The sequence below is a fragment of the Maylandia zebra genome, linkage group LG1 (assembly GCF_041146795.1).
Source record: "Maylandia zebra isolate NMK-2024a linkage group LG1, Mzebra_GT3a, whole genome shotgun sequence".
Taxonomy (NCBI): Eukaryota; Metazoa; Chordata; class Actinopteri; order Cichliformes; family Cichlidae; genus Maylandia; species Maylandia zebra.
In genome coordinates, this window is record NC_135167.1 from 22,401,681 (window position 1) to 22,427,713 (window position 26,033).

Genomic DNA, 26,033 nt, shown 5'->3' on the forward strand with positions numbered 1-26,033 from the left:
TTACACTCAAAGGCGTAGATTAAATTATTCAAGCAGCTGGGGATATATTAAGAGCATTTACTTGAGCATGCACAGCAGCAATACAGAGACTAAACCAAAATACCTGAGGTAAGCTTCCATTACAATGTTTACATTTTATTTATAGAAAAATGATCATAACTCAAAATCACAAGTAAGTGCTTGTGATTCTGCTTGTGTTGTAACTGCATTGACTTCCATTCAGTTAAAACAATCAGTTCGAGACAAACTGATATATTGGTATCCTGATATAGGATAATGTAGGATGATGAAGCCAGTATCTCATAATGACAACAAAAGAGCAATATAATAAACAGAGACGTCAATCATAATCATGGTCAGCTAATTCCAGAGTGAAGGAGACTTCCTCTACACGACCATCAGCTGGACTCTTTTTTTTTTAAGTCCAAAAAAAAAAATTCTTAGTGTAATTCATATATGTCGTCAACTTTTGCTGTTTATTTCACCGTGCACTTTAATATACTGCAAGGGAGCACCGGTGTATTCAAATAAGTGCGACGCATTTAAACCAACCCATATGGAAAAGAAATAGTAAAAACTTATATATGATTTACTCATGAAAGTGGCCACTTTCTCATTACTTTCATATATTGTTTTAGTAAGTATCCAAAACATACAAGTTTCATTATATAATTTTTCAAGGGGTCTTATATCTGTTTTCACTCTTATATGCTTTTCATACAAGTTTCACACAAGACAGATACAAACTTTATAAGATTTATATATATCTTTTCCTTATGGGAAGAAAAATCCTCCCTGGCTGAAAAATTTCACTTCCAGAAACTACCCCCCAAAATTCAGTAGTTACTGGGGACTGCTCGCTGCTACTACCATTTATTTATGCTGATGACCAAAAGAAAGACTTACTGGCTGCCTGAATGCGTGCCTTACGGCTCACCACCAACCCAAAGGAATTCTGGGCGATGCACTCGTAGTCGCCCTCATCAGAGGAGCCGTCAGATTTGGTCTTCTGGAAGTGTGCAATCAGCAGCGAGCCATTGATGAAGGTGGTATGATGCTGGTCCTGAGTTAAAAGTAGGCCATTACGCCTCCACTGTGTCGTAATCGGGGGGATGCCATCCACCTGGCAGTGGAGCATGAGAGGCTGCTCCTGCACAGCAATAATGTCACTGGGCTCCAAGGTGAAGGACAGCTCTGCCTCGCACATCACACCTGAGGAAACACAAACACATACATTTTAACACAAAAATAAATGGTAAAATGGACTAATGTTTATATATTTATATAGCGCTTTTCTACTGTAACTCAGGACTCAAAAGGCTTTTTACAACAAATTTCCTTCAACCAATCACAAACTGTTTGTTTCTATACCTATTCACCTGGTCACACAGATGCACCGGGCCAACTCAGGGTTCATCTTGCCCAAGCCAGGGACTGAACCACAGACCTTGCAATCAAGTTCCATTACAGCTCCAGATTGAGCTATTGAGTGTGCGTGCAAAATGTGGTGGCGTTGGCTGTGTATGATTACTGGAAACCACACGAGCTCGAGTTGAGTAACTTGCGTTACCCATGTTATGCTCTCACTTCCTTTAAGTCTATTTCATTCACACATTTTTACTGTTTCTGCTTTACTAAACTACAATCTCATTTTCATTTTTATCACCAATTCAGTGCTCTCCATTTAAATGTTAGCAGGAAGAGCGCTGCAGAGTTTGGAGTAACTGTCAGTTTAAAGATTCTTCACAGCTTTGCTTTGACCTAACATTAAACACAGGTGCATATAAAGCTCAGAGGAGTCAGCTTTAATAGTAATGAGTAAAAGCTGAATTCCTAACATTAAAAAAAATCTACACAGTGAGTGTAATAGTTGTAAAATATGTGTTATGTGACCTCCGCGATAGTCCTTCGGGGCCTTACTGCAGCATTCTATGTAAGGTGGAGAGATGAATGGACCCAATACCTATAATACATAATCCTTATGAAAACTCCTTGTGAAATCATACATTTATTATCTTATGTGCGTCACAAAATATCTTCCTTTTAATTTACATTTATTTTTCTCTGTCAAGTTAGTGAAGCTTTTTTAGCCTTTTTCAATGCCATCCATCCTTTTCAACAACCCTTACTACCCGGGGTCACAATGGATGCCAACCACTGCATCAAAGCTGATAATTTCCACATTAACCTCTGAAGCAAACAGTAACCATGTTCCTAATGTCCTTATAGCTGCTCACCAGGCCTCACACCTGATGAATACCCCTATGGAAAAGAAATATTAAAAACTTATATGATTTACTCATGAAAGTGGCCACTTTCTCATTACTTTCATATATTGTTTTAGTAAGTGTCCAAAACATACGAGTTTCATTTATATAATTTTTCAAGGGATCTTGAAACAGGGGATATCTGTTTTCACTCTTGTATGCTTTTCATACAAGTTTCACACAAGACAGATACAAACTTTTATTTATATATATCTTTTCCATATGGGTAAAACGCCTTGGCTGAGCCACCTCCGGGCTACAGTCCCAAGAGGATTCACCGTCTGTGGAGTGAACGCACCCCAAGCGAGTGTATTCTTGTACTAAAGAAAAGCACTTGTAGTCTTCTAGTGACTGTACCGTTTAACCTGTGGCTGTAACACTGTCACAGCTCTTTCGCACTTTCATTTTCATCCGTCAGCACAAAATTATGCAGTTTTTCTTAACCGCGCTCACAAATCTAATGTGGTTAGTGCAGATCAGATTTTCAGTGTCTGCAGTCTCTGAGGGTAAAAGAGGTTGCCGGGAGAATAATAAATAAAGGATGTAAACAGCCTGACTTGGCTTGGTACTATAAAAGAGGAGCTTAGCGAGCTCTCTTGGTATCACGTTTCAGCTGCTGATGGACTGAGCATTACCAGTTTCTGCCCCAGGCCTTGGAATCTGGTGGGACGGGCTAGGGGAGGGCAGCAGAGGGGGGCAAAGCACAGGGGTCAAAACACAGAACCTCTGGCTTCATCATTTCAAATTCCAGAAGAGAACCACTTCCCCTGAGGAAAAGGCAGGGAATTCACTGACACACTCCACGAAGATCACATATGGAGCATAATGTAAAGAAGCAGCTCTCCCTATGTTCTGTGTCCCTTCCTTACTCCCCCCCCCTTACACTCAACAAGCACGGTAAGTGAAATGACCATGAGACCAGAAGAGACATCAGTGGTACCACTTGTGAAAAACAAGGGGGTGGTATTGGAGGAATAATTAACCCTTAGCTGTCAGATCCTGCTGCCTGAGCTGCTGCTCTTTAAAATGATGCCGGCCACAGAGCTCCATCTCGTTTGATCCAAATAATATCCCGCTTTCAAACAGAATCAGTCGGCAGATTTAAAAGAAAAAGAAAAAGGCAGCAGCCACACACCCAGGATGTTTTCCACTCAGCTCTACATTATTTGTGTAAACTGAAAGTATATTGGAGGCTTTTTATTCTCCTCTTTCAAAGCTGGCAAAAAAGACATTAATCAATGTTATCAAGCCTCGGAGCAGACAGGATAATAACATTTTAGTGTTCAGTGTGTATACGGGCTCATTGATCTGGAGTGGATTAAACAACTTTAATGATTTTGTGTTCAAGCAATCAGAGTTTCTTCCATTAGCTAAAACAATCTGAGGTTGCTGGGCTCTGGCTTTCCCTATAAATATAGTGTGCTGCTAGAGTGATTGTTTAATGCCATTCTGAGCACTGGCTCGGTAGAAGGTTACAAACAACAGTATGAGAAAGGTCAGGGAAAATAATTTTCACCACAGCAGCAGATTATAAGACAGATAGATCCAATAATGCACAGGCAGAAGGAGGACAACAGAAGGAGGGGAGAGCCGGATTTTGCGCTCTGTGTGCTTTAGGTTAAGGTCATCTGTGAATGCCGAGCATCCAGGGGTGTGCAGAGGGAGAGGAAATCACAGCTGTACAAATTAGTGGCAAAACCAGTGGCCTAGCCACAGAAACACGTTTGCGGGCATCAGGGTCTTCAGGCTTGGCTCTTCGTGCCTTGACGAGGAGACAGACACACATTCACACAATTTTATGCTCTTTTCATGCCCAGAAAACAGGCACTAGCGCAGGGGATTAGCGGGTAAGACTAGAGACGACCGTCAGCTAAGTGCAACTCATGCTTTGGCTTGCTTACTATTGACAGATAAGTGTGGCGGGCTGGCACTAAGATTTATTGCTGCAATAGTAGAGTGAAGATGACACCCAGTGACTCACAGACAGATCAGAGCTAGCAGACACAAGCGCCACTGACAGAGCCAAGTAAGCTCAGGACACACCACAAGCAAAGTGAGGATACAAAGTTACTGATATCATATCACATGATAGCACAATAATAATGGGTGTAGTCCAAGTCCAGACATTATACTTAACTAAACTTAATCAACTAGATTAGAATTACTTACAAAAGGCCTTGTTGAAAAACTACGATCTGTGATATAGTCTTAGAGATTCAAGTTAAATATGACATTAAAGGAAAAGTAAGGTTGACTAAAGCAGTTTTATCAGTAGTTACCTGCGTTCTCTTCTCACTCTGTCATTATGTGCGTGTTAAGTGTGACTCTAAATACTGCATTAACTCAAAGATGGGGTTTATTTTCAATGCATGGCTTGATTGAAATGCTTCCCACACTTCACAAGTACACACACACACACACACACACACACACACACACACACACACACACACATATATATATATGAACTGTAGATGGAAAAACTGCGGCGGCACTATCTTGTGAGTGTCAAGAATTAAATAAAAATAGACTTTTAAAAAAACACCAAAAACTTGAAACTTTAAGTATGATTGAGTGCGTAAGTGCAGATGAAACAAACGAGAGTTGTGAGCATGAATAAAACCATTAAAATGAACAACTTCAATTCCTTTGCTGGTTATAAAGCCTCTAATGTCTGGCTAAAAACAAACAAACAAACAAACAAACCAATATTTATTTCTTTTCCTGGGGGAAGACTATATGTGCAGGACTGATGCTAAATTTCCCTCCTATAGGCTTCAGCTTGATATATTATTAATCAATACTCTGGTTTTCTAGCTACCTTTATGCTCCATCGCATTAAAGAGCGTGCTGCTTCAACTGATATTTACCCATTATAATAGAAGCTTGGAGCTGTTTAGTTATGGTAATAATGCTAAGAAGTAGCCCATGAGGTGAAAAGAAAGTAGTTGCACAGTTCAGCTCTCTCCATTACTCATCTGTTGCCGGTGAACTGCGCAATCTTCCCTCAGATTAACCAAATCATTTTGAATTAAAATGCAAATCAGTTTGGATTTTTGATGCTCTCGTTTTTCTCTGAAGCTCGAAACTCACAAGCCACCTCAGAGCCGTCCATTCAAAGCAAATAATTAACCCTCTGATAAACTGAACTTTTTTTTAATCGTGAGATCTTCAGAGTGATGCTCTGAACTCTTCCTGGCTCTCTGACTTCTTCAGTCCCCATGAGATCTAAGGCCAGCTTTGGTCTGAATTCTTTTCTCTGTGTTATCAAAACTGCCTAAAATATCATAAAAAGTGCCTTTATCTAAACTGAATCTAATCTCTGCGGCGGCCAGGCACTTGAAAGCGCTTCATTTCCTTAATGTGATGGGAAGATTGGAGCTTCATCCATCACAGAGCTCTGTTTCTGACGTTTTTGTTCCCAGCCCTCTCGCTGAACATGTTATGAACCACTGTGTACAGGCCTTTATGATTCCAGTGGGGCCTTTGTGGGTCCCTGTGTGGTATGCTTTGCAAATACTCAATACTCTCTCTTGCCTTTGAATTAAGGGGGCCCCACATAGAGCGAGAGAGAAACTGTCTGTCATATTGAACAAAGGGATGTGAAAGAAAATTTGAAAAGAAAGAGAGAGACAGTCTTGACATTTAATCTGTACAAATATTCTCCCCAGCAGGCAATAACTACAGTCGTTTAATCTATTCTGAGAGCAATAACCACTGTCACCTCACCCAGTCGCAGGGTGGTGTGCTCTGAGGACTGGACAGTCAAGACCTCCATCTGCTTTGAAAAAGTCCCCTGATATTAAATGAAACTATTTATGAGAGGCGCATAGTCACTTTTTACAAGTTAGCTGTGAGTTAAGCCCTTCTAACCTGCACACTGTTGGCTCCTGTTGGCAAGACTTTCTCTGTGTAGGCAATCATAGTTCACCCTTAACTTTAATCTAATGTGGATCAAAATACGTGCAAATGAGATATCGACCCTCATTATTGGGGAACTACAGCAAACTTGGGTGGGATGCCTCGTATCGTGGAGCTACCTGGACATCTGAGTGCTCCGAAGCATCTGTGCGTAAAAACACTTACAGTACAAGCGCTGCAGAAAGCACAGAGTACAACTTTAAGCACACTCCAGGTGTTGGTGCACATGTCGGCAAAGTGCACACAGGCATTCCGCGGTGCACGAGACACAAGGGCGCTCACTCCGGCTCTTACTGCCCAGAATACAAACAGACACCGGAGAGGGGCCAAGTTCAGGGTTACTGGTCACTAACAGGCTCGCTGCTTGCTGTAAGCACCGAGCTGAGAGAGGCTGTCCTCCTCTGTCACGCTGTTACACTCTGCTGCATACTACGCTATAAGATAATGCCACTTACCGATTAAAGCGTTCAGGAGTATTCCCAAAAAGCACAGAAGGCGGCGGCGCCTTGTGGGTGCCATTTAAACACGGAAGATATTCCAGCACTCGCAGAGAACAACGTGAGATGAACAAACACGGGCCAAAGAAAAAAAAAAGAGCGAAAGGAGCGCAGACGTCCAGCTTCAGATACTACATGTTCCGACCTACAGTGCTACATTGAGGTGGTGGGTCGCAGGGGTCGAACGAGATTTCGCCATTTTTAACCATCTATCAGCAGTCTGTCAGCATCCCGCTCTCTCTCTCTAGCCTCCTCACTCACTCTGCTGTATCCTAAAAACTGCCTCAACCCCCCCTCCCTCTCTCTCTCTCTCTCTCTCTCTCTCTCTCACACACACACACACACACACACACACACACACACACACACTGAATCTGGTCTCAAACAAAAGAGCCGACTGCAGACTGTTTTGCTCTCAGTGCACGAGAAACCTGCACAAGCGGCATGATTTCTGCATGTCAGGAAAACAAAGCCAACCTTGTATCAGTACAGATGACTGCTCCTAATTACAGCAATCAGTCATTATCCCAATAATAAAAAAGAATAATTAATTGAGATTATATCGATTTTCATACGGGAAATATGACGTAACAAGCCTCAGATATCAGTAAATTAATAAATAAATTAACAGACTGTGACAATGAATGATTTTTATTGTATGAAATAAAAAATAGCAACCATCTGGTTCCAAACTGAACACATGACATCTGTGTCTTTAATTGTTCGTTAGTTTGCGCTGGTTTGGGTTTGTTTTCAGCTTCAGTTCTACGAGGACAATGAAACCAAAATGGTGTAACTGTGTCAGGTTGGCTGTATGTGTTTTATTTAAAGCTGATGGTTCAGCACAAGTAAACCTGATATGATAAATAAGGAAGGAGGGCTTCCGAGCACAAGGTTACGACAAAGCTCAGCTGTTTAGCTGTAGACGAGCTCCTCCTAGTGGCGGTATTTATGAATCTGTGTACACCTTATCTGTGTCAGCCATGCGCTCCGTTATTTACTGGACTAACACGTGTCACATGTTTAAAAAACCACACTCAGTGATGACTTCATTAGGTGCAGCCTGCTAGTACCGGGATGGTCTTCAGATCGATTCTGCAAGTTGCAGGAAATTCTGGTCCATGTTGACATGACAGCATCACACAGTTGCTGCACATTTGTTGGGCTGTACATCCATGATGTGAATCCTACCACATCCCAAAGGTGCTGTACTGGACTGAGATATTTCAAGCCTTTATTTGTTATAATTTTGTTGGCCATGGCTTACAACTTGTGAAAACCCCCAATTCAAAAGCTCAGAAAATCAGAATATTACACGAAAACAATAAAACAAAGATTTTAAATAGAGAAATGTCGGACCTCTGAAAAGTAATCATGCATATGTACTCGGTACTTGGTTTGGGTCACATGAATTACTGCCTCAGTGCGGCATAGTATATATGCCCTATGCCACTGAGGTGTTATGTAAGCCAGGATGCTTCAATAGTGGCCTTCAGCTCTTCTCCATTGTTCAGTCTCATGTCTCTCATCTTTCTCTTGGCAATGCCCCATAGATTCTCTTTGGAGTTCAGGTCAGGTGAGTTTTCTGACCAATGAAGCACAACAATCCCATGATCATTGAGCCAGGTTTTGGTACTTTTGGCAGCGTGGGCAGGTGCCAAGTCCTGCTGGAAACTGATGTCAGCATCTTCATAAAGCTCGTCTGTAGAAGGAAGCTGGTAGACGGCTGCGTTGCCACAGGATGTCCAGAACTCAAAGGACAAATATCAGCCAGAGAAAATTCATTGAATTTATTTAAAATAGCTGTTTTCGGTCCTCCTCCTTTAACCCTTTCATGCATGGATTATGACAACTTCAATCAGGATTTTTCTCTTAAGTACTTTAATTCATCTTTTCATGCCTAAAGATGAAATCCCTATTGAGGTTGGCATACTTCATGCATGACAGGGTTAAATAGCAATAATTACAATGAAACACGACATACATCTCTAGTAACATTAAACGACCAGTGGGTGGCAGGGTATGGCGTGACACATCAGTGTCCGGTGTAGTGGTTTATGTGCAAGTATACCATCAACACTGACACAAATACAAGAAAACAGCCTTTGAATAGCTGTCCACTGTAGTGACCACTATGCGTGAAAGGGTTAAGGAGCAAAGTTAGCTTTAAGCCAACCCTGCTGTTATTGGCTGCCCCTCGCAAACAGAAGGTTTGAACACTAGGTATCTGTGTGTCTAAAACTATGTATGGCTGTGGTTCATTGGGCAGAGCTAGTTCAGTCCCCAGTTCTTACAGTCTGCATGTAGAAAGTATCCTTGGGTAAGATGCTGCTTCCCAAGTAATATCTCTGTCTAAATAAATAAATAAATCTGGGTAAATTCCCAGATGATTAAACATGGAACTATTTTCCTGGTAATACCTGAAATGAGTAAAGAAAATCAACTTATTTATACCTATTTATGCAAGATAATTCATAACTTTATTGAGGGGGTTATATTGGTTGGGTCTGATTATTGGGGGGGTCATAACCTCCCTAACCACCCTGGAAATTACGCCCCTGTTCCCAAGTGTCCTCAGATGCTTCTATCAGTGTGTGTGTGTGTGTGTGTGTGTGTGTGTGTGTGTGTGTGTGTGTGTGTGTGTGTGTGTGTGTGTGTGTGTGTGTGTGTGTGTGTGTGTTTTACCCAGAGTTTGGTGGCTATAGCATTGGCTTGTGGAGGGAGGAGGAGGCCTTTTCTGTCAAGCAGACAGAGACCTTGTGTGTGCTGCGAAATAGCAACAAGGGTTGAGAGCAGTTTATCAGATGTAAGCATCAGCAAGGTCTCAGCAAAAAAAAACAATTAGGCAAAGCAAAAAGCTTGTACTAATGTGTGTGAATGAGTGAAAGATGTGTAGAGTAGAAAGTGCTTGAGTGCTCAGTTAATGTAAAGAAGTGGTCTACGAGTACTAAAACATCCTCGTCAGCTACTGAAAATCATCTTTAGCATCTTTAGTTTTTGCATTTGTTGTGGTCAGGAACTGGCGGGAGAAAATGAATGAGAATATTCCTCTGGTCTTTAAGATAGAGTCATTTTTTTCTGCTCATTTCCAGTTAAATATTTTATTTGTGGATTCCACTATATCGCTTCGCATAACTCACAGTTTTCTCTCTCTCTCTCCACATATATAGATATAGATATAAAATATCCCCCGCTCACCCCTGCAGGCAGTCTATCCTTCAAGCTCAGGTCTTCTACCAGAGGCCTGGGAGCTTGAGGGTCCTGCGCAGTATCTTAGCTGTTCCCAGGACTGTGCTCTTCTGGACAGAGATCTCCGATGTTGTTCCCGGGATCTGCTGGAGCCACTCGCCTAGCTTGGGAGTCACCGCACCTAGTGCTCCGATTACCACGGGGACCACCGTTACCTTCACCCTCCACATCCTCTCGAGCTCTTCTCTAAGCCCTTGGTATTTCTCCAGCTTCTCGTGTTCCTTCTTCCTGATATTGCTGTCATTCGGAACCGCTACATCGATCACTACGGCCGTCTTCTTCTGTTTGTCTACCACCACTATGTCCGGTTGGTTAGCCACCACCATTTTGTCCGTCTGTATCTGGAAGTCCCACAGGATCTTAGCTCGGTCATTTTCCACCACCCTTGGGGGCATCTCCCATTTTGACCTCGGGACTTCCAGGTTATACTCGGCACAGATGTTCCTGTACACTATGCCGGCCACTTGGTTATGGCGTTCCATGTATGCCCTGCCTGCTAGCATCTTGCACCCTGCTGTTATGTGCTGGATTGTCTCAGGGGCATCTTTACACAGCCTGCACCTGGGGTCTTGCCTGGTGTGATAGACCCCAGCCTCTATGGATCTTGTGCTCAGAGCTTGTTCTTGTGCTGCCATGATTAGTGCCTCTGTGCTGTCTTTCAGTCCAGCTTTGTCCAGCCACTGGTAGGATTTCTGGATATCAGCCACCTCCTCTATCTGCCGGTGGTACATACCGTGCAGGGGCCTGTCCTTCCATGATGGTTCCTCGTCTCCCTCCTCTTTTTTGGGTTTTTGCTGCCTGAGGTATTCACTGAGCACTCGGTCAGTTGGGGCCATCTTCCCAATGTATTCTTGGATGTTCGTTGTCTCATCCTGGACCATGGTGCTGACACTCACCAGTCCCCGGCCCTCTTCCTTCCGCTTAGCGTACAGCCTCAGGGTGCTGGACTTGGGGTGAAACCTTCCATGCATGGTAAGGAGCTTTCTTGTCTTTATGTCAGTGGCTTCTATCTCCTCCTTTGGCAAGCCTATTACCCCAGCAGGGTACCTGATCACGGACAGGGCATACGTGTTGATGGCCTGGATCAACATATATATATATATATATATATATATATATATATATATATATATATATATATATATATATATATATATATATATATAACACAAATGCTACGGCAAGGAGGAGTCAGGACGCCAGGTCAGGGGGGAGATATCATCACCCCCACCCGAGATTGGGTACATAGCCCCAAGTGTGATAGGAGAAGGATCGTTGAGTGCGAGAGGAACTGACCTGAAAAATAGGATCATGGCCAACCTTGAAACCTGGATCCCCCGTAGCCGGTTACCAAGATTACGTGAAGTACCCTCAGAAGGTCTGCTAGATGATGTTAATGCAGCACTACGGGCAATACCTACAACCACGATTACCGACACTAACAAGCTGATCTACAATACAGCAGCAGTGATCAGTGAGATGCTTGGCTACAAGTTGAACAGCCACAAGGGGCAGTACCCTCCATGGAGAAGGAGGCTAGAGGGCAAGATCAAAGTAGCACGGAGGGAGGTTAGCCAACTAACGGAGTTGCAGCAAGGTGCGACAAAGAAGGTGCCTAAGAAATACAGCAAGCTGTCCATACCTGAGGCCTTGGAAACTGCCAAGCAAAGACTCACAGCCTTGGCCAGCCGCTTGAGGAGGTACACCAGAGAGATAGAAGGCAGGAGAATAAACCAGCTGTTCTCCACAGAACCAGCAAAGGTGTACTCTCAGTGGCAAGGGAACAATAATAAGAGAACAGCACCACCAAGGCTGGAGACGGAGCAATACTGGAAGAGCATATGGGAGAAGGACGCAACCCATAACGGCAATGCTCAGTGGCTAGAGGATCTGAGGGCAGACCACAGCGACCTCCCTGAACAGGGTCCAGTAACCATCACAGTGGCAGATATCCAAGAAAGGGTCTCCAGTATGAAGAGTTGGACAGCACCAGGGCTCGACATGGTTCACGCCTACTGGCTGAAGAAGCTAACTGCACTCCACGAGCGTCTGGCAGCACAAATGAACCAGCTGCTAGTTAATGGGAGACACCCGGAATGGCTAACTGAAGGCCGGACGGTCCTGATCCCCAAGGACCCCAAGAAGGGACCGGTCCCCTCCAACTACCGACCAATAACCTGCCTCAGTACTACATGGAAGCTCCTGTCAGGCATCATATCGGCTAAGATGAACAGGCACATGGGTCAATACATGAGCGGGACACAGAAAGGAATTGGCAAGAATACCAGAGGCGCAAAACACCAGCTACTGGTAGACAGAACAATCAGCCGAGACTGCAAGACCAGACTGACCAACCTGTGCACTGCCTGGATTGATTACAAGAAGGCCTATGACTCAATGCCCCACAGCTGGATACTGGAATGCCTAGAATTGTACAAGATCAATGGGACCCTAAGAGCCTTCATCAGGAACTCAATGGGGATGTGGCGTACAACACTAGAGGCCAACTCCAAGCCCATAGCACAAGTCACCATCAAGTGCGGGATCTACCAAGGAGATGCTCTGTCCCCACTGCTGTTCTGCATAGGCCTGAACCCCCTCAGTGAGATCATTAACAAGACTGGCTACGGATACCGACTACGGAACGGAGCAGTTGTCAGCCACCTCCTGTACATGGATGACATCAAGCTGTATGCCAAGAGTGAACGAGACATCGATTCACTGATCCACACTACCAGGCTATACAGCAATGACATTGGAATGTCGTTCGGACTGGAGAAGTGTAGTCGGATGGTAACAAAGAGAGGGAAGGTAGTCAGAACTGAGGGGATTGAACTACCAGAAGGCAACATTGCAGACATAGAGGACAGTTACAAGTACTTGGGGATCCCGCAGGCGAATGGGAACCATGAAGAGGCCGCTAGAAAAGCTGCAACCACCAAGTACCTGCAGAGGGTCAGGCAAGTCCTGAGGAGTCAGCTGAATGGTAAGAACAAGATCCGGGCCATCAACACGTACGCCCTGCCCGTGATCAGGTACCCTGCTGGGGTAATAGGCTGGCCAAAGGAGGAGATAGAAGCCACTGACATAAAGACAAGAAAGCTCCTTACCATGCATGGAGGGTTTCACCCCAAGTCCAGCACCCTGAGGCTGTACGCTAAGCGGAAGGAAGGGGGCCGGGGACTGGTGAGTGTCAGCACCACAGTCCAGGATGAGACAACGAACATCCAAGAATACATTGGGAAGATGGCCCCAACTGACCGAGTGCTCAGTGAATACCTCAGGCAGCAGAAACCCAAGAAAGAGGAGGGAGACGAGGAACCAGCATGGAAGGACAGGCCCCTGCACGGTATGTACCACCGGCAGATAGAGGAGGTGGCTGATATCCAGAAATCCTACCAGTGGCTGGACAAAGCTGGACTGAAAGACAGCACAGAGGCACTAATCATGGCAGCACAAGAACAAGCTCTGAGTACAAGATCCATAGAGGCTGGGGTCTATCACACCAGGCAAGACCCCAGGTGCAGGCTGTGTAAAGATGCCCCAGAGACAATCCAGCACATAACAGCAGGGTGCAAGATGCTAGCAGGCAAGGCATACATGGAACGCCATAACCAAGTGGCCGGCATAGTGTACAGGAACATCTGTGCCGAGTATAACCTGGAAGTCCCGAGGTCAAAATGGGAGATGCCCCCAAGGGTGGTGGAGAATGACCGAGCTAAGATCCTGTGGGACTTCCAGATACAGACGGACAAAATGGTGGTGGCTAACCAACCGGACATAGTGGTGGTAGACAAACAGAAGAAGACGGCCGTAGTGATCGATGTAGCGGTTCCGAATGACAGCAATATCAGGAAGAAGGAACACGAGAAGCTGGAGAAATACCAAGGGCTCAGAGAAGAGCTCGAGAGGATGTGGAGGGTGAAGGTAACGGTGGTCCCCGTGGTAATCGGAGCACTAGGTGCGGTGACTCCCAAGATAGGCGAGTGGCTCCAGCAGATCCCGGGAACAACATCGGAGATCTCTGTCCAGAAGAGCGCAGTCCTGGGAACAGCTAAGATACTGCGCAGGACCCTCAAGCTCCCAGGCCTCTGGTAGAGGACCCGAGCTTGAAGGATAAACCGCCCGCAGGGGCGTGCTGGGTGTTTTTTATATATATATATATATATATATATATATATATATATATATATATATATATATATATTATATTAGCAGCTGGATAGCGTAGTGGTTAAACTACACAGAGGATCGCAAGTTCGATTCCTGCCTGGGGCGTCTGTATCCAGTAAGGGTCCTAAGGCTAGACCCCCTATGCTAAGCAAGCCTACCGCAGACATGAGCGAGACAGATAAATATGAAGGCATGCCGGCTCGGACGTCGCCCGGATCAACAAGGTCCGCGTCAGGTGTTGAGGAACCAGGGCACCCTGACGAAAAGTGGGCTACTGGAACAAGAAGGCATCGGTGGGCAAGAGACGAAAACAGGGCGTTGTTGGAATGCTACTATGCAAGTAACCCTGGCGGAAGGGGCTACATGAATAGGATGAGGGACCTATGGATTCTTCGATACCCAACATCCACAATGACGGCGAAACAACTAGTAGCTCAGTGTTCCAACATTCGAAAGAAGGGACTGCTCTCACAGCTAGAGATTGACGAGGTACAACACAAATGCTACGGCAAGGAGGAGTCAGGACGCCAGGTCAGGGGGGAGATATCATCACCCCCACCCGAGATTGGGTACATAGCCCCAAGTGCGATAGGAGAAGGATCGTTGAGTGCGAGAGGAACTGACCTGAAAAATAGGATCATGGCCAAGCTTGAAACCTGGATCCCGCGTAGCCGGTTACCAAGATTACGTGAAGTTCCCTCAGAAGGTCTGCTAGATGATGTTAATGCAGCACTACGGACAATACCTACAACCACGATTACCGACACTAACAAGCTGATCTACAATACGGCAGCAGTGATCAGTGAGATGCTTGGCTACAAGTTGAACAGTGACAAGGGGCAGTACCCTCCATGGAGAAGGAGGCTAGAGGGCAAGATCAAAGTAGCACGGAGGGAGGTTAGCCAACTAACGGAGTTGCAGAAAGGTGCGACAAATAAGGTGCCTAAGAAATACAGCAAGCTGTCCATACCTGAGGCCTTGGAAACTGCCAAGCAAAGACTCACAGCCTTGGCCAGCCGCTTGAGGAGGTACACCAGAGAGATAGAAGGCAGGAGAATAAACCAGCTGTTCTCCACAGAACCAGCAAAGGTGTACTCTCAGTGGCAAGGGAACAATAAGAGAATAGCACCACCAAGGCTGGAGACGGAGCAATACTGGAAGAGCATATGGGAGAAGGATGCAACCCATAACAGCAATGCTCAGTGGCTAGAGGATCTGAGGGCTGACCACAGCGACCTCCCTGAACAGGGTCCAGTAACCATCACAGTGGCAGATATCCAAGAAAGGGTCTCCAGTATGAAGAGTTGGACAGCACCAGGGCCCGACATGGTTCACGCCTACTGGCTGAAGAAGCTGACTGCACTCCACGAGCGTCTGGCAGCACAAATGAACCAGCTGCTAGTTAACGAGAGACACCCGGAATGGCTAACTGAAGGCCGGACGGTCCTGATCCCCAAGGACCCCAAGAAGGGACCGGTCCCCTCCAACTACCGACCAATAACCTGCCTCAGTACTACATGGAAGCTCCTGTCAGGCATCATATCGGCTAAGATGAACAGGCACATGGGTCAATACATGAGCGGGACACAGAAAGGAATCGGCAAGAATACCAGAGGCGCAAAACACCAGCTACTGGTAGACAGAACAATCAGCCGAGACTGCAAGACCAGACTGACCAACCTGTGCACTGCCTGGATTGATTACAAGAAGGCCTATGACTCAATGCCCCACAGCTGGATACTGGAATGCCTAGAATTGTACAAGATCAATGGGACCCTAAGAGCCTTCATCAGGAACTCAATGGGGATGTGGCGTACAACACTAGAGGCCAAATCCAAGCCCATAGCACAAGTCACCATCAAGTGCGGGATCTACCAAGGAGATGCTCTGTCCCCACTGCTGTTCTGCATAGGCCTGAACCCCCTCAGTGAGATCATTAACAAGACTGGCTACGGATACCGACTACGGAACGGAGCAGTTGTCAGCCACCTCCTGTACATGGATGACATCAAGCTGTATGCCAAGAGTGAACGAGACATCGATTCACTGATCCACACTACCAGGCTATACAGCAATGACATTGGAATGTCGTTCGGACTGGAGAAGTGTAGTCGGATGGTAACAAAGAGAGGGAAGGTAGTCAGAACTGAGGGGATTGAACTACCAGAAGGCAACATTGCAGACATAGAGGACAGTTACAAGTACTTGGGGATCCCGCAGGCAAATGGGAACCATGAAGAGGCCGCTAGAAAAGCTGCAACCACCAAGTACCTGCAGAGGGTCAGGCAAGTCCTGAGGAGTCAGCTGAATGGTAAGAACAAGATCTGGGCCATCAACACGTACGCCCTGCCCGTGATCAGGTACCCTGCTGGGGTAATAGGCTGGCCAAAGGAGGAGATAGAAGCCACTGACATAAAGACAAGGAAGCTCCTTACCATGCATGGAGGGTTTCACCCCAAATCCAGCACCCTGAGGCTGTACGCTAAGCGGAAGGAAGGGGGCCGGGGACTGGTGAGTGTCAGCACCACAGTCCAGGATGAGACAAGGAACATCCAAGAATACATTGGGAAGATGGCCCCAACTGACCGAGTGCTCAGTGAATACCTCAGGCAGCAGAAACCCAAGAAAGAGGAGGGAGACGAGGAACCATCATGGAAGGACAGGCCCCTGCACGGTATGTACCACCGGCAGATAGAGGAGGTGGCTGATATCCAGAAATCCTACCAGTGGCTGGACAAAGCTGGACTGAAAGACAGCACAGAGGCACTAATCATGGCAGCACAAGAACAAGCTCTGAGCACAAGATCCATAGAGGCTGGGGTCTATCACACCAGGCAAGACCCCAGGTGCAGGCTGTGTAAAGATGCCCCAGAGACAATCCAGCACATAACAGCAGGGTGCAAGATGCTAGCAGGCAAGGCATACATGGAACGCCATAACCAAGTGGCCGGCATAGTGTACAGGAACATCTGTGCCGAGTATAACCTGGAAGTCCCGAGGTCAAAATGGGAGATGCCCCCAAGGGTGGTGGAGAATGACCGAGCTAAGATCCTGTGGGACTTCCAGATACAGACGGACAAAATGGTGGTGGCTAACCAACCGGATATAGTGGTGGTAGACAAACAGAAGAAGATGGCCGTAGTGATCGATGTAGCGGTTCCGAATGACAGCAATATCAGGAAGAAGGAACACGAGAAGCTGGAGAAATACCAAGGGCTCAGAGAAGAGCTCGAGAGGATGTGGAGGGTGAAGGTAACGGTGGTCCCCGTGGTAATCGGAGCACTAGGTGCGGTGACTCCCAAGCTAGGCGAGTGGCTCCAGCAGATCCCAGGAACAACATCGGAGATCTCTGTCCAGAAGAGCGCAGTCCTGGGAACAGCTAAGATACTGCGCAGGACCCTCAAGCTCCCAGGCCTCTGGTAGAGGACCCGAGCTTGAAGGATAAACCGCCCGCAGGGGCGTGCTGGGTGTTTTTTTATATATATATATATATATATATATATATATATATATATATATATATATATATATATATATATATATCTCGATCGATCGATCGATAGATAGTGATATTAAAACTTAAAAAAGTAAAGTTTCACAGCTCCTTGGTGCAGCCCCTCAGCTCATCCACTGTTTTAACTCCCAACCCTTTAAGCCAACTTTCTTCTGATTTGCTGCCCCTTGCAAACAGAAGGTTTGAACAAAAGATGGGATTCTGTGCTCATATCAAGAACTGCACGCCCATAGAGATCACTTGCACATATACTGAACTCAGTTATTTGAACCTCTAGCTGTGTTGAATCCATTGTAACACTATATGTATATATATGAGAGAAAATAAGTCCTTTTAACATGAGCCTGAATCGAACAAAGTAGGATTTTTAACTCTTTATTTTCAAACTCTTCATATGAAATATTGGCTTGTCTCACTACAATAGGAGGCCATAAAAATAAAGGAAGTTAAGCTTCAGTACTACAAAATGACCACAAGATGGTGCTATTTCTCAAAAACAGCCTCGCCACATGACAAATTTTTCCTACACGATCTCTCTCTCTCTTTTGCACACACACATACACCCAGTTTTGCCGACGTAAAAAAACAGAAAAAAAAAATCAGAGCCACTCCCCTTTATGCCTGGTCTCCTCGGTTAGCACTCAGGAGCCGTGTTGGGACCGTTTCAGTGAAAATCGATTATAGTGTAAATATGATCCATCTACCCTCCCTTGACCTGGATCTCTTCGCTGATTTCAGTGTGTGATCACCCAGTGCTGGTCTTCACAGACACCGAGAGGAGACAGCGGCATCCTCACCGCCTTACCCACTTTCCCGAGAAGGTGAAGCCGTTATAATAACAGCGCTAGCCGCTATGAGACGAATAAGTGGTAAGGCGAAGGATGAGACTCTGATCGAGCTGCAGAGCGCCAGGGCTGCAGGTAACCGCATAAATGCACGGTTTTATTTCTAAATGTGGCAGCTGCTGTGGCAGAGCGACGCTCTACAAGTTACAGTAATCCGAGGTTCATTGTAAACTCGCAATTCAGCAGTGAAGGGTGAATATATATATGTCCTCTAGTTGTTTAGTCTTACGTGGCAAAACCATTTCTACATGTGGCTGTAATTTGGTTACTCGGCTTGTGCTTGTATACAGCCCAGTTAGTGATGCTGGGTTGCACCAGAGATCCCATGACCAAAACACACATGCTGTTTGTTCTTCTTGTCTACTGCTTTGATACAGCCAAGTCCCTTACAACTGCAGGGTGACACTGAGGTCACACACATAGTCTGTTTCCCAAACTGAGCCAGACTGCATATTTATTTTTAGCGCACAATATCTCAGTGTACACTGTAGTAAACTATCCTAGAAGCATCTCAGGCATTTTTTAACGAATTAAATTAGAGAAGAAGACAAATTGATCCATGCTGTAAAGCATGTGAGTAAACATACTTTTTGCTATCTGTCAAGCCTAACATGTGTCACCTTATCTAATGGGACTAGCCCCCTGTGAGATAGTCAGGCTTTACTGACTCTTCGCCTATAGTCACATGAAGTCACCTCTCTGGAGGTTCACAGTCTGAACAATGTGCCACCACAGGAATGCTTTCAGACGTGAATTTGGTTGAATTACGTCGGCTTACCGTGATTTGTTGCTTCTACGTGGACATTAGAAAGTCAGTTAAGTTGATGGAGCACTGTGAAACCTAATGGTTTGGTTCTGCGGTCGTTTTAGTCCTGAGAGGATTGTATGACATTGCTGCACAGGACTTGTGTCCTGAATGAATCTTACTAATGAATGAATGAATTAAATGACTTGCTTTCACTCCAGTATCTAAAGTAGCAGATCTATGAGTTAATGACACTTTTAATGTTTTGAGCACTATGTGTCAGTCCATCCCAGTCTGAATAACCCATGTCTTTGCCTCACAAACACTAAATCTTCATTTTTATGCTGTCCTCTCGCTGACATTTGAAACTCTGCACGTGTGCAGTGGGAAACTTTTCAGCATTTCTAAAACTGAGCCACAGACGTCTGGAGGCATCCAGCAAGATTTTGCATAAGTCAGGAGACGCTCTGGTTTCCAAAAGAAACACAAATCCATAACAGGAAAAATACAAGTATACTCAAGTTGCAGTAAGAGCATGGCATGTGCTGATATCTGCTGACCTGCTGGAGGACAAGATGAATTAGGTTCACTGGAAACCTCTGTTGCTTTTGTGACAAGAGCAGCCGGGCCTTTTAATTTGTGAGCCTGCTTACCTCTGCCTAACAGACCACTGCATCACAACAAGACCATTATGAGAAGAGAAAAACAAAACGTTTATAGAACACATTTTCCAGCATTTTCATTCAATCAAACCATGTCTGAGTTAAGATTACGATGCCTCAATTACACCTTTCCCTGTTTGTATTTGCATATCCTCCGCTGTGTGTATTAGAGGGTTGTTTATAAGGACACGTGGCTGTTTATTTAGAGTGAGCAGTAGATTAAAAGACTGCTGTTCTACAGAGGCTTTGTTCGGGCTCTTATCAGGCCAGACTTTCAGCCACAAGTGAAAGGCTAAACAAAGGAGAGGAAGGATTCAGTCCTCACTTCAGTGTGTGTGTCTGTATGTGTTACCTTGTTCACAGCTGCCCAAACACTGATTTATAATCGTACATGACATTCTGCTGCTGGATAAACACCAGATGTCCATGGACAGCGTATACCGTTTGGTGGATGGTTTTCTAAAATCAACCTGCTGCTTGTTGTCACCCTCTGTCACTAAATCTTTTTCTTGGCCAGTTCACAGTCAGGGAAAAAATCTTAATGACTCCACTTTTAAGTGCCCTCAATAGTTATTAATTACTCATTTATATCGGGATTTGCCTCCTTTTAAGGTGATCTCAATCTGCAGTCCAGCTGATGAAGTCATCTGCCAGTCAGAGGTGAAGCAGAGCCAAAGAGTTGCTATGGAAACAGGCCTTGTAATTAAATTACTCCCTTTGAGGAGGCAAACAGAACAGAATAACACATGGCAGGCAAGCAAGACGTCCTCTCACCACAACCACAGTAAGACTAGATGAGGTCTTATTGTGCTGCCAGAACTATTTTCAGAGTACAGACCTTTTGTTTTGGGCATGAAATACATTTTTTGCTCTATAAATTTTTAATCATAGGTGGCATATGCCTCTTTTTTTCCTCTGGGCTTTCACCTTTTGGTACGTTTTTGTAGAGACAAGTGACAAATAAAAAACCCATCATGTGTCTTAGTAAGGTGTCGGGCCATCGCACGATGCCAGAATAGTTTTAGCGGATTTTCAAAAGTTGTTTTCACACTTTCAGACTTCCCTGAACGTCTCTAGCCACTGCCTGACAGAGGTGCACGTGAGAAGGCTGATATCAGCTGGATCAGGCATTAGACACTCTTTAAATGTCAGTTCCCAAGTGCAAAGGATGCTTGATGTTACGCTGTGCTGATGTGTGAACAGCGCTGTTTAGAATTCGTTGCATTTACAGCTAGTGAATGGGCGTCGTCTGTGCCGCCTCCGGCATGCAGGGAGCTCCCTCGCCTAAACCACACAGAGCATGTGCAGTAGCGCGAAAACAGCTGAAGGGAAGTGTTTCCTGTTGTGTTTTGTTTGAGAAAGAACAACAACATCTATCCTGACTCAATTTTTGCAAAATTTGCCCAAAGCGCACATGTGAAAACACCTCTGAAAAGTCGCTGGGACTCTGATGAAAACTTGGAATATCGTTTTTCCAGAAGATACGCCCCTGATTTGGTGCTTTGATGACTGTAGAGGAACGCACTATCTGTCACCACCATCACCGACTGGGTGGAGATCTTGTGAGGGAAAGTTCAGTAGCAAATGATTCGTGTCATTTTCATACTGATCAAAAGATTCAGTGACCCATCGTGCCAGTCCCACCAGGATAGACGTGTTTTATCAGGGCAAAAGGTAACACCTCCATATTGATTCTTTTCTTAGGTGATAAGGGCACTCAAAGCAGCAAACCATTCCCCCTCACCAACATCCTTACTGTAGGAGTGTAGGAGTTTTTCCTTTAATATGTCACCAGTCTATATGGGTGCTCTTTACAGGGCAGCTTTGGATGCAGGAACCTGACTCACTGTTGTGCCGTCTCTCATTGGTTAATGTTGTTAATCTACTTATTGGGCAAACAAAACGCCCAAGGCCTTCATATCATAGACGCAAGGAAGCTACTTTTGTGCCCTAATCTGTCTCGTCCAGTCATCCTTTCAAAAAATTTCGTCAAACATCTCTTCCTTAAAAGCCCGTCAGACACATCAAGTGTTGAAGTCCAGGCGTGTTATGTTGTGTCTGTTTAACGCGATGAATTATGACTTCTGCTCTGCATATGACCTCTTCAGCTGGCACTGTTCAAGCTTTCCGGTAATTGTCAGGAAAGTATCAACAATTTCCTGATGATAAGAAAGGAAACTTGTGTTCTTGGCAACAACATGAGCATGATACAAATGTGAAAACACAACTGTCAACATTTCAAACAATGCTTTCTAGAAATAAGACACCATTAAAAAACAACCCACTTTATCAGTAGTGTTCCCTTGTATATGTTTAAAGCCTCACGTATTCAATGTTTTCAAACAACATTTATATTAATCTGGATGCATTTTGAATATAGTCAGCTGTATTGACAGGAAATGTTGAGTGGCAGACTTTGAGGATGCCTCGTCCTAGAAGACAGAGGCCCTGGGTTTGAGCTCAGGATGTTGTGGTTTGACTGAAACAGGGTGTGCACTGTGCTTGCAAGATTAAAAGTTCTTATTTGCGTTTTTGCATCAAATTTTAAAATTTAATTCAGTTCTTTTTGTAAAAACCTGACATACTTGCCTGATGCTCTCATCAAGACTCACTTGTGGTTCGCGTGATCCTGCATATTGGATGACTTTGAGTGGGAACCCCTATTTAGACTACAGTATTGTTCATCGCATTAATATTTCATATACATCGATTTGCAATTGAGCCCTCATGCCCCATCTGGTATTATTAAACTCATGAATAGAGAGAAGTTGTAGAGCAGTCTGTGATATGTTTGTATTACTTCTCTTGAGAAAGGATTATGCTGTCATAATAAACCAGTGCTGTGTTTTCCATTTGTCAAAGTGGAAGGTCGAACGACACTCTGAAGAGCTCTTAATCGAGTAAAATATAGAACGCCTGTTTCAGTACAGCAAGCAGGACATTCTAGCTCTGTGCCAGGCACACTGAAGAGCTACACGAGAGTTGTTAGCGGGGCCTCTTCTGAACCATAGGCGCCCACGCATGTTGCTTGAGTCATAGTAAAAACAATTTGCTTGATACTGAATCAAAGGTACAAAAACACAGCGAGTGCTTTTCATCAGTGGTCTCGATGATCTGCAACATATAAAAGCTGTGGTCTGATTTCCAGCAGTGATAGGACTCTCTGTTGTACTTTTATGCTGTTCTTTTAATGCTTGTGTAAGTGAAAGTCTGATGGCTCAATATTTAACCTTTGTGTTGTCCTGATCTACAGTTTAATTCCACCTCCTAACCACTGTCTGTCTGTCCCTTAAAGATGTTCCTGCTGTGTTGACTGCATTCAGGATTAATCTCCACCCAGGTATGGGCAGATCAGAGGCTTTATGTGACGCCTGTCTGTCCGTCCTCGCGTCATTGTAATCTCTGCTATTTCTCTTCGCACCCTCCATCGCGTGCCGTCATCATGTTTAATGTCACTGCGTATGCTCCATTTATGTAAATTTGTTACGGCTTTCCTGTTTGTTTGCTGATCAGAATCAAATGCCTCTCTGTCTGCTATCTCAGCTTTCATATTGTAGCCATTTGCTTAAGTGTCTGCCGTCTGGTAGCTTAATGTGCTGTGTACTGTGTCAAATTTGTACTATTTGTACTGGTGCATGCACCCAGACGCTGAATTAAGATATGTGCCCATGGTATTTCAACTTGTGGCTAGGCTATTTGATGATTTATATCATAAGCAACATGTATAACTTTTTATAGCAAAGTTTTGCTAGTACTATAAAAGCAGAAAAACTCCTGCATGTATAATTTTACTCACAAATGCGGTATGTAGCACAGCCTGTGGACTCTGTGGGCCCAGGAGAGATATGTTGAAGCTCTAACAAGCTTCTGCCTGAATACTTTGCCTCAGTGCTTCCACTACAGCATCAAGAATGAGCAACCTTTGATAACATTACCCAAAAAGGTCCACTAATCACCGAGAAATTAGGGACTACCATATTCAAACATAAGTCTGACATAAGAAGAAGAAAAACAAACTCATTTGGCTTCAGATAGTCTTTTGCTGAGTAAAGAAGGATAGCTACTACAGCTAGCTTTTTCTTTAGGTAGCCATCAGTCCTTCTGCAGTAGCTTATTCTTAGCCTGTGGTATGTTAGCCTGTAAAGTATGCCTTCATTATTACAGGGAGTAACACAATCATACTTTGAATGCATTCTTATAGTTCAAAGTAAAAATGAAATACAGTGTGTTCCTCTCAAATGTGGTGGCACAGAAATGCAAATAAAGCCCAAGCACTGAAGTAAAATGTAAGCGCAGTCACAGGACTCCATGCAGGTTTGTGAAAATCTATGTTCACCCCACGAGTGATTAAATTGTATAACCGTCCTTGAGAGCAATAAGTTGAAGTGACTTTATCAGACTCTGATATCATTTTGGAGAATGCTGTTCTTCGAGTCATTGTCCTGTTGCATGATTAAGTTTAGCTTTTGGACAGATGACCTTTCATTTGACTCCAGAATTCTTTGGTATACAGAGGCGTTCACAGTGGGAATGAGGTGTTTGTGTCATGTTGTGTGTGGTTTCTGCCAAACGCGGTGCTGTGAATTATGACCAAGCATTTCCACTTTGGTTCCAGAAGTCTTGTGGTTTGTTCAAATGTAACTTTGCAAACCTAAGTCTTTTAAAGTCTGAGATTCAACTCTTTTTTGAGCATCGCATTGAGGTGAATTTGCTAGAATGTGTTCTTGGGAAGAATGGAAGCTGTCTTGTGTTTTTCACTTGTGGATAATGTTTCCCACTGTAGAAGGATGAACTTCAGACGGTGTGGAAATAGCCTTATAATCCTATCCAAATTAATGAGCAGCAATTGTTTTTCTATTATTGATGTCCCTCTTGGTAATATGTAATAACACATATTGTGTGTATTGTGATAATAACACACACCTAGACCTCCAAATTGCCCAAACATCTGCTTTAATAGAGGTGTTCACACTTACAGTGATCTTTAAATCAAGTGTATTTGATTACCAGCACCTGCCTGCTATTCTTCCTCTTAATTCCTAGGGAAGCAGTAAGGGGCTGTACATTAGCCATTCATGTGGCTAACGTACACATGAGTGGGTGACTGAGTGGGTAGGTGATGTAAACTTTCACATCCTCATGTTAGATAAACACTAAACCCAGGATGCTGTTTCAGATTGAGAAATGCAGGTTGACTTTCATAATCTTTGTTTCGGTGACTCAGTGTGATGAGGCTGCTAGCCTTACAGCGTCACACAAAAAGTGAAGCTATGTGTGCGTCTCATCTGGGGGCTGCATGTGTCCCCAAAGCTGCAGAAATTAGAGACACCTTTTCTGTAACAGGCAGTCCTGTAGCAGAAATGATTGTGATTGTGCAGAGGTACATTTGACTACTTTGGTTGTACCTTAGTCCAGCTTTGCATATATCTTCATGAACACATATCCTTCGAGCAGGCTGCCTGCCTGCAAAGAGTGGAGCGAGCACAGAATCAAGTTTTGTCAGTTTACTGTAAATAGAAAGGCAGCACGGGCTTGTCTGTATTTTCATATCATTAGATTGTCTGGATAAAGATAGATTATTGTTAGACGATAGCAGTGACAGAAGTGTTATAGCCCCTGCTTTCTTTTCTTTCTATTCTGCAAGATCAGTGCTGTCTTTAGGGAACCGGTATCCTGGCACAAGGTCTCCTCTTCTCTTCCACTCATGTAATGTGAATTGATTTCTGATTTCTTTAATTATTTAGAGTAATGGAGATTTTCCAACTCTGATGCTGGTCACTCCTCACTGTTCTTAATCTTGCTGACGGAATAAGTTTGATGTGAATCAGTAATTGAGGGGAGATATTTGTCTGGAACGCAGCGCCAAACCAGGACGGCGCCTCCACTGTGTTTTACAGATACAGATGTTGTATCAAACCAAAGGTCTGAAAATTGGATTCATTTAGTCCATTCCTTGTGTAATTTGGCATACCTCAGCCTCCTTTCCTGGTTCCTGTTCGTTAGAAATGGCTTATTGATATTTCTGATGTGGCTTCAGCAAACATTAGATGGATCAGTGGGTGCATCTCCCAGGTCCTGTGTCAGGTTCATCTCTTGAGTTGGTGATTTTTTTTTTTATTGTTGAACGATGATTAGGTCAGTTTTAAGTGGCTTATACAAT

At 44.4% G+C, this 26,033-nt stretch overlaps 2 protein-coding genes across 3 annotated transcripts in view; one reads left to right on the forward strand and one right to left on the reverse strand.

The window, feature by feature from the left end:
• igdcc3 (immunoglobulin superfamily, DCC subclass, member 3) overlaps nt 1–6,935 on the reverse strand; it is a 67,839-nt gene extending 60,904 nt beyond the window's left edge. Inside the window, exons 1-2 of the mRNA XM_004543237.3 lie at nt 6,644–6,935; nt 907–1,212 (exon numbers count right to left, since the gene is read on the reverse strand). Of these exons, the coding sequence (XP_004543294.1) occupies nt 907–1,212; nt 6,644–6,707 (370 nt within the window). The 5' untranslated portion in view covers nt 6,708–6,935. The remainder of the gene's footprint in view (nt 1–906; nt 1,213–6,643) is intronic.
• An 11,310-nt stretch (nt 6,936–18,245) lies between these two features.
• ano5b (anoctamin 5b) overlaps nt 18,246–26,033 on the forward strand; it is a 31,015-nt gene continuing 23,227 nt past the window's right edge. Inside the window, exons 1-2 of one of the 2 annotated variants that reach the window (XM_004543238.3) lie at nt 18,246–18,541; nt 23,169–23,213. In XM_004543238.3, the coding sequence (XP_004543295.1) occupies nt 18,475–18,541; nt 23,169–23,213 (112 nt within the window). In that variant the 5' untranslated portion in view covers nt 18,246–18,474. The remainder of the gene's footprint in view (nt 18,542–23,168; nt 23,214–26,033) is intronic. The other variant, XM_004543239.3, reaches the window with a different exon arrangement.